At 44.5% G+C, this 13,896-nt stretch overlaps 1 protein-coding gene across 1 annotated transcript in view; it reads left to right on the top strand.

Moving 5' to 3' along the window:
- Window positions 1-13,896, top strand: part of RABEP1 (rabaptin, RAB GTPase binding effector protein 1) — an 899,286-nt gene that overhangs the window by 326,634 nt on the left and 558,756 nt on the right. Inside the window, exon 8 of the mRNA XM_086954813.1 lies at window positions 10,220-10,345. Coding sequence (XP_086810939.1) covers window positions 10,220-10,345 — 126 coding nt within the window. The remainder of the gene's footprint in view (window positions 1-10,219; window positions 10,346-13,896) is intronic.

Genomic DNA, 13,896 nt, shown 5'->3' with positions numbered 1-13,896 from the left:
TTCGGTGGCAACTAGGTAGGGGAACTCTGACAATGCTAAAGAGTTCCTTGGTTTGGTTTGAGTTTGCCTTGATGTGGTCTGCTAGGGCATCCTTTTTAGTGTCTTTGAGTTATTGTTGGTATTGGTTCAGGGGTGACTTCAAGGTGGCACGGTCTGTAGTGCCTCTGCTGGTGCGCCATCTTTCCCCAGTTGTTTGCAGCAGCGTTTCATAGTCCTGTGTTCTGGTTTGGTGGATCTGCGGGTCTAGGCTGGTTTGATGGGGACTGCGGAGTTGGCGGCGGTGGTGATCCAGATGGTGAAGGTCAGGACTGCTTTTCCAGGCTGTGTGGTGTTGTGGGCATCCATCTATTGGGTGTTTGTCAATTTCTTTCAGCTGTGGAAGTAATATTGGTGGGGGCGGGGGTCCTAGTTGCAGTGTGCAGTGATCCTGCGATGGTGAAGTGGACTATCGAGTGGTCAGTCCAGGTGAGTTCTGTGGTATGGCTGTATTTTACTAGACATAAGGATCGGGTCCAATGTATGTCCCGCTCTGACTGTGCGGTATTTGACCAGCTAGGTGAGGCGCTGTTTCCATGCGCTCCAGGAGGTTGGAAGAGTTTGTATCTGTGCAGTCCTCCAGGTGGAAGTTGAGGCCTCAGAGGAAGATGTAGTGCTTGGACTGGATGGCAAGTGGGGTGATTAAGTCTGTGATGGCGTAGCAAAGGCCGGTGCGTGGTTCTTGGGGTCTGTAGGTGAGGATGCCTTTGATGGTGGTGTAGAGTTGGAAATTGAGATGTTCTATGATCACTGTGGTGTTGTCTTCGGTGGTGGTGCAGCCGATTGTTTCTTTGTAAATGATGATGGCGATGTCCCCTCCATGTTTGTTAGTGCAATGCCGGTGTGTCATCTTGTAGCTGTTGGGCATAGCAGTGGCGATGTCATGGGTGGAGAGAAGGTTGACCCAAATCTCTGTAATGAAGGTCATGTTGGACGAGGGTGAAGATGGTGTCCCAGACTTCGGTGGGCGTTGAGCGCAATCCCTAGATCCACATTAGCAAAATGTAATAGCCTCCTTGTGTCCTTAGTGTGGGCTGGTAAGGGGAGCAGGGTTAAATTGGATATCGAGCTGGGGGGTCTGGGGTTGCTGAATCTTCAATTGTATTATTTTGCGAGCCAACTACAATATGAACTAGAGAGGACTGAATGATGAAAAAGTTCTGTTGGTCACGTGGGGTACGGCTATGGATCTACCATGCTATCTTATGCAGGGGTGGAGGGGGTTCCATCAAAACACCCCTTTATTGTCAAGTGGCCTGGGAACATAGATTAATCCGGGTATTGCACTTGGTGCCCTGTATTAGATTGATGCCCCTCTGCTGGCTTCAGCCCTTTTGTGTTAAATAGTCTGTGATTGACTTATCGCGCTAGTCTATAGGAGGCTGCCTCATGGCCAGTGACCTTTAACTAAATGGGTCTTTCATTACTTTCCGGTATTCACAAGAGCTGATTTGTCTTCACTATGGCCAGTTTTTACACTATTTGAAGGTGTCTCACGTGTCGGGAAATTTGGACTACTTTTCCTGGATACCCTGTGAAATCCCAGACACTGCAGCTGACACTGGACCCCGGGTCGACTCGGTGATTGATCTCTTGCATTTACAGAGCCCTCAAAGGTGATCACCAGACTGACTATTCAGGGGCTCGTGAAAGATGGACTGCTTCTCTGCCCAATTTGCACTCTGATGGAGCTTGGAGACGAGTGCTTGCCCAGGTCAGGGAGGGGCCGAGTAACAAGCAATTCGAACTAGCTCAATTTGACTATTTACATCACGCATTACAGCGGTTATAGAGAATCAACAGAGCTCGGTCCCTGTTTGTCCAAGGTGTTGGTTTCCACTGGTGTCTTTCCTTCATATGACATGGGACTGTGGTGGACTACGGGGGTTTTGGGAGGTGGCGGTAGAGGTTATACGAGAGGTCACGAATATGCTGTTGGAGTCCTCCTTACCCAATGTCTATTTGGGGTACTCCCGGCACGTGACCAAGATGAGCAATTGGTTTGCTCTCCTGGGCCTGGTGCTTGCTAAGCGCTGGGTGGCCATCCAATGGATGCAGCCCTTTGCGCCGAATATGTGGCAATGGATACTGTACCTGCAGAAATGGTGTGTAGCAGAAGAGGTTGTGGGCGATGCGCACTGACAAAAATGCAGAACAGGATTTATACAGGTGGGCCTGTATACTTGGACGGTGGTGGACTAGCTGGCGGACGACACACCGGCTGCCTTAAGGGTTCGGACATTGAGCAAACCCTGGTGAAAGGCTCGATGGTGGCTGCTTGAGATGGGTTTGGATGAGTGAATGTTTGCAGTTGAGTTGAAATGCAGGGTGGACCACGGGCTGGAAGTTGATGTGAATGTTGGTGGTCCCTCCCATCTTGAACCTCCCACGGGAGAGTGGTCACCCCCGCCACACAAACACTTTACTGCTCATTTGCCAAGTTACCCCCTACCGCAATAGTTATCAGAGATGTTGAGGGGGAGAACTCCTGTCAATGGTAGCTTGTATTTGCTCGCTGCTGCTGCTAGTTTTGTGTTGATGTGCCATTGTTGTTTGATGATGTTAACTTACATAGTAAATTTCCTGGGCTTGGATATTGCCCATACTTTACGCTGTGATTCTGCATTGGAACTGGATACTTTAGTATGATTGTAAATGTACTGTTTTTCTTGTGCCTTGTCTAATACACTGATCATAATAAACATGTTAAAAAAACACACACCCAATGTTCCCAGGCTATACGAAAATGCCCGGTGGGGGACATGAGATCCAAACCACACAACGGGTGATAGACTTTAGCACACCATAGATGATGGCACAAACCGATGCACAGTGCTCCCTGACACAGAACTGGAATGTGGATAGACAGAAAATAGACTAGATGCTTACTACATTCCAAAGGGTAGAGGCAGGGAATACTCTGAAACTACTTGGGTGGTAACGTTTGATGGGGAAAAGAGTTTGGTTTTAAGATTAAATAGGGAATGGAGGGGGGAGGAGGGAAGGGCAACATACCTTCCTAAATTTTGGTGTGAGCAAGTAGTGAAATAAATTGGTAATATGCTCGGGTGGGAAGGAACGAAAAGTGGGAGTGGGAGGAGGTACATTGGGAAAATTAAAAATGTTAATTGTTTAAATAAAAATGCTGTGAATGTGTTAGCAGTTGCAAAGATAGACAGACTTAACTAGCAGCAGGTAAATTAGATCATGCTATTAGATTAGGTGGCCTAAAATGTCGCCAACAGGGAATGCAACACAGTGCCAAGTAATGTCATGGAATATAAATGGTCTATGTAATAAGATTAAAACAGTTGGTGCATTACATACAGAGACTAGGGCAGGACTTTGTGATGCTTCAAGTTACACACTTAATGGTAACATAGTGTACATGCTTGGAAGGGGACCACTATGTACCACAGGCTCATGCAGGATCTAGAGGAGTGTTAATTTTAATGAAGAAACCCTTCCATTCCAAATACAGAAAACATAGCTGGGTCCCAATAGCAGCTAAGTAGGAGTACAAGGAAATTGGGGTAGGCAAGATATTATGCTGCTCTCTGTATACGCCCCATCTCAAATTCAACAGGTGACTTTAGAAAAATTTGGAAATATACTCTTAGGAGCTGAAACTCCTTTACATATAGTTGATGGTTATTTCAATGATGTAATGATACCAGAGGCAGATAGGAGCTCTACCAACACAATCCACATAGCAACAAGGACACACCTGGCAATTTTCTCGTAGATGATGGTGCTCACAGACACCTGGAGTCTTAAACATCCTTTGGTCCTACAATAGTTACACTACTTGGAGGCACACAATGTATACTCAAGACTTGATTATATATTCCTCCCAAATGGAGAGGTCCCAGCCATAAAGATGGCAGAATTTCAGACCAGTTAGATAACTGACCATTCTCCACAAATTGTCAAAATGGGTGGGACCCCAGCAAAGATTTTAATGAGCTGGAATTTAAACGCATGGGAACTAAAAGATCCTGTTTAAAAAGATGGAGATATAAATTGATGCAGAAATGTATTTTAAATGTGGGAGCAGTCGAGTCCGCTTGAATAATATTGTTGCATTTGAATAATATGGGAGGCATACAAAACGATACTAAGAGATAAAGCTCAGAATGTAATAGACCGAAAGGAAATACTGAAACTAGAAGATAAATGACAATAGAGATTAAGCTTTTAACATTGGAGAGGATGGCCTTCTTTAGAAATACAGAGGGGGATAGACATACTGAAAAAAAAAAGAATTTCACAGATAAGACACAAAACTCGGTCCGTTAACAAATATTGGTGATGCAGCACAAATTATTTGAAGAAGGTGATCAGGCGGGACTTCTGTTGGCTTGGCTTAGCAAAAGAGAAGAAGCTAGATGGGTAGGAAAAATAGTGGATACAGAAGTGGTACCACACAACACTGATAAAGATACAGCGAATCCCTGCACACAATATTTTCTGAAATTCTATGAAGCTGAAAAAATGAATGAGGGCGAAATTATACAATTCCTAGAGGGTCTAGACATGCCAACATAAAGCATAGAAGACAGACTAGCTAGAAAAATAAATCACAGTAGAAGCGGTGACAAATGCAGTTAAACAAATGAAGGTGGGTAAAGTCCCTGGCCCAAATGGATAACTGTATTACTTATAAAAGTCATTATTTGCTACTGAGTCCTCACCTCCTAAATATGTATCGGGAAGCTAGAGATAAGGAGATGATATCCCCAGACCTTAGACATGCACATATTCAGATAATATATAGGAAAGAGAAGCTGAAGAACAAATGCTATTCATCTAAACCGATCTCCCTTCTTAATGTAGAGACTAATATTTTGGCAAAAGTCAGTGCCTTAAGACCGCAAGGGGTCACTACCTCTCTTTTACATAAATATTAATCAGGCTTTGTGACACAACACTCCACAAGATTTAATATTAGGAGGTTACATACTTGGTTAGCCCACGTACACACACAAAATGAGCCGCAAGCCATTCTGTCTTTGAATGCCGAAAAGATTTTTCATCCGGTGCAAAGGGTTTTGGTCCGGTGCACTCGCCTTTTCTGGTTTTTCCCCTTCAAAGTCTTGGGTTTGGACCAATGTTCCATAGTTAGGTGGCCCTCCTCTACAGTAGCTCCACAGTGACGATTAAAGTAAAGTGATATCAAGTAGTTTTTCACTGAAGCGAGGAACTATACAAGTGTGTCCATGGTCCCATCTCCTGTTTGCTTTAAGCATAGAAACCCTGGCTTGTTGAGTGAGAGCACAGTAAGACACAGGATTTCGAGAAGATGTTAGTTCGACAGAGGAAAAAATCACTCTGAGTGGATGATATCCTACCATGTGTAACACAGCCTGCAAACACGATCCATAAGATATTCCAATTATTCATGGAAAATAGCACATACTCAAGCTTTAAAATGAATTGGGGAAAATCTATCATAAACAGCACCGCTGATGCGGGCTCCGGCTCAACGCGGCCAAATCCACACTGGTCCTGCTGCATCCCTCCAGGGAGTGCTTTGACTGGCAGTCGTCTATTCCTCTCAGACACCACTCGGTTAAATACCTAGGGATGTGGGTGGCCCTCCTGCCGGACCTTGAGTGGGCATTGAACATCGCGCCCCTGGTGGCCCGGACGAAAGCGGATCTCAAGAAATGGCAATCCCTTCCCCTCAATCCCCTAGGAAGAAGCTCCCTTTTCAAAATGATGGTCCTCCCCCGCTTCCTCTACATCTTACAAAACATCTCCATCCCCCTCTCCCGCGATTGGTTTCGCGAACTTGACGGGACCCTGTCCTGATTCCTCTGGAGTGGCGGACGGCCACGGATGTCCCTGGCGCACCCACCTTTACCTCTACTACCTTGCCAACAAATTGATTGTCATCCACGACTGGTATGCGGGCGGCTGGTCCGACACAGCATACCGTGTGGAGCTGGAAACTACGGTCTTTCCGCAGATCCAGGCGTTCCTGTACAGATGCCCAGTGCCACAGACCATAGCGCCAATCACTAGAACGGTCCTCTTGGCCTGGCGCGCTGCCCTGCGCCACGTGGGGTGGGACCGTAAACTCACTCGTCAGACGCCGCTCTGGCATGGCACCTGGCTCCGGGAGGGTTTGTCCATGAACGGATTTCACCGCTGGGATTTAATTGGCATCTCGGTCCTTGGAGACGTCTAGGTGGGGGACCATATCCGTGCCTTTGCAGACCTACAACAGCGCCTTGCCCTTCCCCACACCCAACACTTCCGTTATCTGCAGCTATAACATGCCATCGTTGCACATCTCCCCTCACCGACTTCCTTCCCAGAGTTCAGTCCACTAGAGGCCCAGGTGATGATGGGGAACCTGGGCAAAAGAGGAGTGTCCCGTATCTACCGCTCCCTAGTGAATAATGGCCCCGCATCCTTGAATGGGGTGGGCGCCTGGTGGGAGGTGTGGGTTGGCCCCCTAGAAGAGGCAGACTGGAGAGATGCCCTTATGGCCCCTAGAACCCTAACCATATCCTCCAAGCTACACCTGGTGTAGATATACTACCTACACACGGTCTACCTCGCCCCTGAGCGACTCTTCAGTGCCCGCTTGCGAACCTCCAGGTTCCAGGATGGATAATCGCCTACTAGGGACAGCGGTGACTGTGGCCAAAAGGGACATGGCGACGTACTGGTCGCGTGCCGCTGCTCCTACTGTGAAGGGGTGGAGGAGGGGGGTGGACTGGTGCGGCGCCCAGGAGGAGGTCATGTTTGAATCCCTGGGCTCCCCAGAATTGTTCCATAAAATTAATATGATCTCGTCATAGTCCTTGTTGTATCAAATGCCTCATGCTCCGCCGTCCCTGCAATGCAGGTTGAGATGCTGGACTGGAATGGATTGACCCTGTATATATGTTTAACTGATTCAGATGGTGGCCTGCCGACATGTTCCCTCCCACACAGTCATCTAAGTGGGCTAAGAACCTGGGAGTTAAAATCGACAACGAGCTTTCGCTCAAATCCCAGGTTTCTACTCTTACGGGAACTTGTTTTGGGATACTCAGAATGCTGCGCAAGTTTTTTCCCCTTCTTTCGGAGCAACATCGGAGGATCACTGTTCAGGCCCTTATAGGGTCCAGATTGGACTATGCCAATGTTCTATATCTGGGCCTGCCTGAATATCTCCTCCAACGTCTGCAGATCACCCAGAACGCTGCTGCGCGTGCCATTTTTGGCCTTCATCGTTGCACTAGCGCCTCTAATCTTCTTGTATCCCTCCACTGGCTTCCGGTGCGGAAGAGGATACTGTTTAAGACCATGACTCTTGCCCATAAGGCCTTACATGGCACTGGTGCCAAGTATCTTCAGAGGAGGCTGGATTTCTATCGACCTGCACGATCCCTCAGGTCAGAAACCTTGGCCTTGGCTCGGGTACCACGCATTAAAAAGGCTCGGCTAGGCGGCCGGTCTTTTAGCTTCCTTGCTCCTCAGCTATGGAACTCGCTACCGTTGTCCCTGCGAAACACCTCTAATCTGCTTGTCTTCAGGAAAGACTTGAAAACCTGGTTGTTTGCTGGATAATTTTCCCCTCCGTGTGCCCCTTTTTCTGTTATTGTTATGTTTCTTGCTCTTTTCCATGGTCTGGAGCTCAAAGCGCCGGGACACTCCTTTGGAGTAGCCGTTGCGCTATAAAAGTCCCATTTTAACATTTTAACATAACATCCGATGTCTATTTTGATTAATGAGCTTCAACCAATGAATTCTCTTCGCTATTTTATATACTCAATAAAGTTGATTATCAAAAAAAAAAACAAGACTGCTGAATGGAGTCTTGGTCGGCAACTGCCTCCATGGTTAGAGGTCTTCACAGAAGGTTTTGTGTCTAGGAATTTTTGTAATGCAAAACTTTGAACAGTTTTTGTTAAAGAACATAGAGAATATCCTAGCAGAGACAGATGTAACGCACTGGAGAACCATTCCTCTTACGGTAATGAGTGGCACAGCAATCTTTCAAATTCATACTCTCCCGAAACTCGTGTATATAACACACCCTACCCAATACTAGAGGCAACATTTGACAGAGTAGATATTGAGCTAAGTAGTGTGCTGTCTGGAGTGCTTAATTTGTAAAATAATTAGTGCTGGTGTCCATAGTTTATTTATTTTTTCTCAGAAACCAGCAAAGGTATTATCTTTGGTCAAGATTGCAAGTACCAAGGCTGCATAGCCTTAATTTCACTTGATGCCACTTTAATCCACCTCCAAACACTTTTTGCCTTATTTCACTCTTGCATGTAATGTTTTAATTTCTGCTTTCTCCCTTCGTACCTGTTCTTCTGTCTTTATGTTCCTCCATCTTTACCCCTTTTTATATTTCTCCCTCCTGCTCTGTAGTAAAGTCTGTTGAGGAGAAATAAGTGCCGGTACTCACAAATGAGTGCCAGTGGGTCAGCTCAAATTAAGCACTGCCTGTGGAATGGAGGTAATCAAACAATAACATTGAATGCCCTAGTTAGAAGCCTCTATATTGGTGATATTGCACTTCCTGATATCAGGCCATATTATTGGGCAATACAACTTATCAATATCAATGCCTGGCTATACGCCCAAGAGATGATCCAGCATTCAGACTGGAAAGAACAATGCTGGTCAAGCCCACATTTCTTCATTACTTGTATGGCTGCAAAAGGAAAACACGTCGTCTCCCAACCACAAGCATGTCACTAATGATTTGAGAAAAATTCATGAGATGCCTTAATTGGACATACAAAATAACAGAAGAAACTTCTCTGTGGGATCGTAAAATGATGTAGGAAGTCACAATATTGAAGGGATTTAAGGTATGCATTAATTATGGAATATTAAGGGTAGGGGATCTCCTATAAGAGGACGCAATTGGACTCCTCTTGAATGCACAACAGAAATTTGACTTAGCTCACAGCCAATTATTTAATTAGGCATGCACTACCAACAAAATGCCTGATATGAGCAGAGATTCCAGAGTATGGCCCCTTTGAATGTAGATGAGCAGAGATTCCAGAGTATGGCCCCTTTGAATGTAGAGTGCTAATGGATGAGTTAAGCAGAGGGGCTAATTTCTTTCATACTCTTGCTGGACAAACTAGTACATCTTCGGACAATATGTTGAGAAGAACTATAGGGTATTGATTGGTAAGTGGCAATAATAGACCCCAAAAAGGTCGCAATAAAGACCAGATTACAGCTGGTACAATTGAATTTCTGCATAGTGTGTATTACAATAGGAGTAGTCTCTTTAAAATGGGATGAGCCTTCACCCCAACCTGCTTGAAATGTAAGACCAAAGATCGCATGTTCTTGTACACATTCTGGGGGTGTAACAGGATTCTGATACGCTGGACAAATATAGTACGAAAACTGGGTTGAATCCTGGACTGGCATCCCAATGACCCCCCAATTTGTTATTCTGGGAATACCCAATGAGTTCAACCTGCCAACAAACTAAGCTGACTTTTTGAATGTTGGTATTGATGGTTGTTAAACAAGAAAAGGAGAAAAGTATGGTTCCCGACAAACCACACACACCCCACCCAAAGGAAAGGTAATTCCAGGAGGAAATTGATTTATATATGGGAGCAGAAAGAATGGCATGAAGCTAGAGGCATTTTGTGCAAATTATGTTCGATTTGGGGAAATGGTAAACTACAATGGGTTGGGAGACTCCCTAGAAATACAGAATATGCGGAAGAAGAAGCAGGAGGGATAAGAGCAGAAAGAGAACAAAGAGAATCCGGAGGTCTCAGAAGGCCCATAAACTGTACAGTCTCGAAGCTTACTCGACCATACACTATGGTTAGTAAAGGTAAAATGGTGCTAATGACCGCTGCAAATTTTTCGCCACCTGTTGTGAATATGAGGCTCTGCTACTGGCAGTCCTATTGTATTCATGTAATAAAGGTAAATTTCAAAAACGTTTTTTAATTTAAAAAATCTGTTATTTATTTACCAAATAAATGCCTTTGTTTCAGTGTTTTTTTATTGTGTAGAAATCCTACAATCCAGTTGAAAAACTGTTTGAATAGATGTCTTTTGTTCCAGTAAGTTGGGCTTCATTAAAATAGATGGAGTAAGCAAAATGAGGAACCAACAACATTACAGAAGGATGAGGCTTGCATGGAATCTATTTAATTGTTTGATCGATTACTTACTGTTTTGTTAGGAAGAAGATGAATGGCAGAGACGAAGGAAAAGAAAAGAACATAAACCTCATGAATCTGAAGTGAAAATTATGGATGATGGGGCTTTAAACCAAGAACAATCCCTTCTTAATTTTTCAAATGAAGAGGTACTTTGAGTTTTTGATTGTTGCTGCAGCAGGACTAGCACTGAGCATTTACTATTTTCTTCTTTTGTTTTTTGTTTCTGGCTTGGGTCAGGCTTACAGCTCTAATTATCGTCAACACAGCACCCAAACTTGCATAATGCTGTGTTACAGTTGAGAATTTCTGACCACAAAAATGTCCTCTGCCAATTAATCTGCCTATCACAATTCTAGATTTTTCTTTCATGTTTTTCTGCTGGTCTGTCCCTGCCTTTCCTATTTTTTAAATTTAATATTCTGTTCCTGTTGTTTCTGTGATAGATAATGTTCACACCACTCTTCAAAGGCTACAGTATACATTGCAGGTGTATTTATGGATTCACAGTTTTCATTTTGATCAGGGGTTTGCATGGTTTTCACGTCCCCGCTACAGACCGCTTTAGCCGTTTGTTGTCAAGACCGATTGCTTACAATGACCATAACCATTATCCAATACACAAAATACACAGTTATTTAGGTCAGCCCCATGCACAAGATTCAATTGCTTTGTTATATATCTCACTTCTCTGCTCTTGATTCAATAGCTTTCCTCCATGTTTGTGTTTGTCCCTCCCAGTACCATTTTGGTCTCACAGGGTTCTGATTGATTGACTAGTATCCTTCCAGTGTTAAGGTTGCTTGCATTCAGGGAACCACTTTTTCATTTTTCTGAAAGCACTCAAGGATAGTATATGGATTTTCTCCTCACCACCCCCCAGTACTCTTTCCCTCTTTCACTGTTGCCCCATCTCACAAACCACTCCCTGCAACCTTGTATCTTTGATGCTCCCCCTCAGTTATCTATTTATCTATTTCCTGTTTTATTTATTAACGTTTGGGCACTGTTGGCTGGTGTACAATTTTAAAATTAGTTTTTGCTCATTTTAGGATGGGCATCTGCGCATGTGATGGATGCCCATGCTTGTGCACACCCACGCACAGGACACCTATCTACAGTGAGGCTCTGCTTGGGGCAATGCAATGCCTTTCTTTTCAAGCTGTTTTTCTTTTCTTTTACCTTCTTCGGTTTTCCCTCATTGTTGCTTTTATCAGGCTTCAGCGGCAGCCTCTTTGTCAATGCCTCAGCTATGGGAGGATCAGTAGGTGCTAGTGCTCGGGTCTTCGCTTTGGGTTGCTCAGATCTGTGAGTCCTGCTGCTGGACCGTAAGGTGGGTGCTAGTGAGGAAGGGCGAACGGAACTGCACCAGACTTGTTGACTGACTCTGAGTAGCAGTGCTTCAGGGCCTTGTTTGCAGAGCACTCTAACTTGGTAAACCTAGTTGGGCTGCTGCTATCCTGGGACTCAAGACAATGGTGTGAACTGTGCCAGTGGAGGTATTTGGTGTTCCTTCATTTTCCCCATGGTAACTGTACTTTATGCAGACACTTCATGACTCAGCCCAATTTTTCTACGCCTGTCTCCCCTGCTTGTGGCATGTACCAATTACACCAGCTGCCCTTTACCGATGTAGGAGCTTACACCCTGCCATCTTTTAGCTCCTCTGCCCATGTTGGGTTTGAGAGAGATATTCCTAATTAACCGCTTCAGCGCGGCACAAATTCCTGCGCTGTGCTGAACGTTCCATTGGGCTTAAGGAACCATGACGGAACGGTTCCGTCATGAGCACAGGCCAACCGACGCTCATGACTGAACCGTTCCATCATGAGCATGGAAGGGGTTAATTAAAATATTTACTTGTAGTACACTCTATGAACTGTGTTTTTGTAAGCCGGCAACACTAGGCCTGAACTAGGCTGCAACTCCATTTTGAAATCCTTAATGTGACTATGTTTTCATAGCTTTTCTCTCCAAATGCAACAAAATGGACACAAATTAAATGCTTTGTGATGACACGATGTTCTTGGTAAGCTGTGGAGGAAGCCTTTCATCCCAAATGTAACTGTTTAAGGTTCTTCCTGCCTAAAGCTCAGTGAACCTATTTATTTCATAAGTCTGTCATTGTTTTATGAGTAACAAGATTTGTACTACACCATCCAATGACATTAGGGCAAAAGGGGATAATTGTTGTTCATTTAGGAGATGGTGTTTCATTGTATTCAGTATTTCCATTTCCTGAGTCTATGTAACATTTTGCTCACCTCTTGTTGTATGATCTTTGCTGTGTATGTTGCTATAAAAGAGGGCTTACTCTGGAGAATTGCCAGACTTGGACTTGCTTAGTAGACTTGCGTTGCCTGTCTATTATTGAGCAGATTTGTGTTATTAAGAGAAACCTTAAGTCAACCTCATGCTACATTTATTACCCTAGAGCTTTATGCTCTTTTCCTGTAAACCATTGAATAGCTAACTATATTTTAGTCTCGGCTAGTCAGAGCATGCGCTGTCTCTGAGAGACATTTGTTTATTCTGTGGGTTAAAGCCCACCCACAGGCTTCCCATTTGCTCACTCCATGTCTGTTCCATATTTTTTTTTCACCACTTGTACCTGGCATGCATGGTCATGCCTCTTCTTGTGTTTAGCCCTTCCCCCAGAGCATGGACCAAGTACTTGTAAACATCCACTGCTCCCATTTGTATGACCATTTTAGGATCTACTATTTTCTTTCTATTTGAGCACTCTACAGTACTTTCAGTCTCCTCCCTTATGCCCCATCCACAGATCACCTCCTCCCCATCACTGCTCTTCCCATCATTACTGCTATTAAATACACCCACTCTCCTCCCTTCTGTTGCTGCTTGCTCGCTCACACCTGTTGGTGCTTGTCCCATCCACAGATCTTCCCTTCTACCTTCCCCGTCACTGCTTTTTCATTACTTGCTGCTTTTCATTTCCCCCACCTCCTCCATTCTATCACTGCTTGCTCCCTCGCACCTCCCTATGCTTGCCCTGTCCACAGATCATTCCCTCCTTGACCAGTCACTGCTTTAAACCCAAAATGGTAGTCTGTTTCCTTCTAGTGAGTGGTGGTGTTCTGTCTTTTAATGTCTTATTAGTGTATAGCTGATGTTCTGATTGGAGCATGTGTGCATGGCTGCTATTACTTGGCACACGTGTAGTCTCTGTTTACTTTCTACACGTGTGGGTGCTAGGTGTGTGTGCTTGTTTACACCATATGTGGTTGTTCAGAAATGGTGTTTACAGCAGGAAAATCAGACCTCAAGTGAATCATGTATGCGTTATCACTGGGCATGTGGAAGCTTCTAAAGTACCTTTGTCTTCTGCTTTAATTGCATAGCCACGTTTCTCGTGTGCGAAATGATTGAACTGTTCGTGTCTCTCCTTGTTGCTTATTATTTCATAGGGTGGGACTCTATTTTCCTCAAATTTCTCCCATTGAGTACTTTCTTACTTATTCCGCATTAACTGGTGAAGTGTTAACGTGCGCCATTGTCACTTTACTTGAATTCACTTCAAAGGAGCAAGGCTGAGTATTGAGGTCATCAAGGTCTGCCTGCCCTTAGTGTCCTTGGAAAAAGTAGTCCTTTTAATGTGGTTGTCGATGGAATGTATTTCCTCATATTCACTACTGTAAACCAGCCTAACACTTTGAGTTTTTTTGTGCTGTTTTATATA

Source organism: Lissotriton vulgaris, chromosome 2_1, assembly GCF_964263255.1.
Source record: "Lissotriton vulgaris chromosome 2_1, aLisVul1.2, whole genome shotgun sequence".
Taxonomy (NCBI): Eukaryota; Metazoa; Chordata; class Amphibia; order Caudata; family Salamandridae; genus Lissotriton; species Lissotriton vulgaris.
The sequence above is the reverse complement of the archived record's forward strand: the minus strand, read 5'-3'. Positions and strand labels throughout refer to the sequence as shown.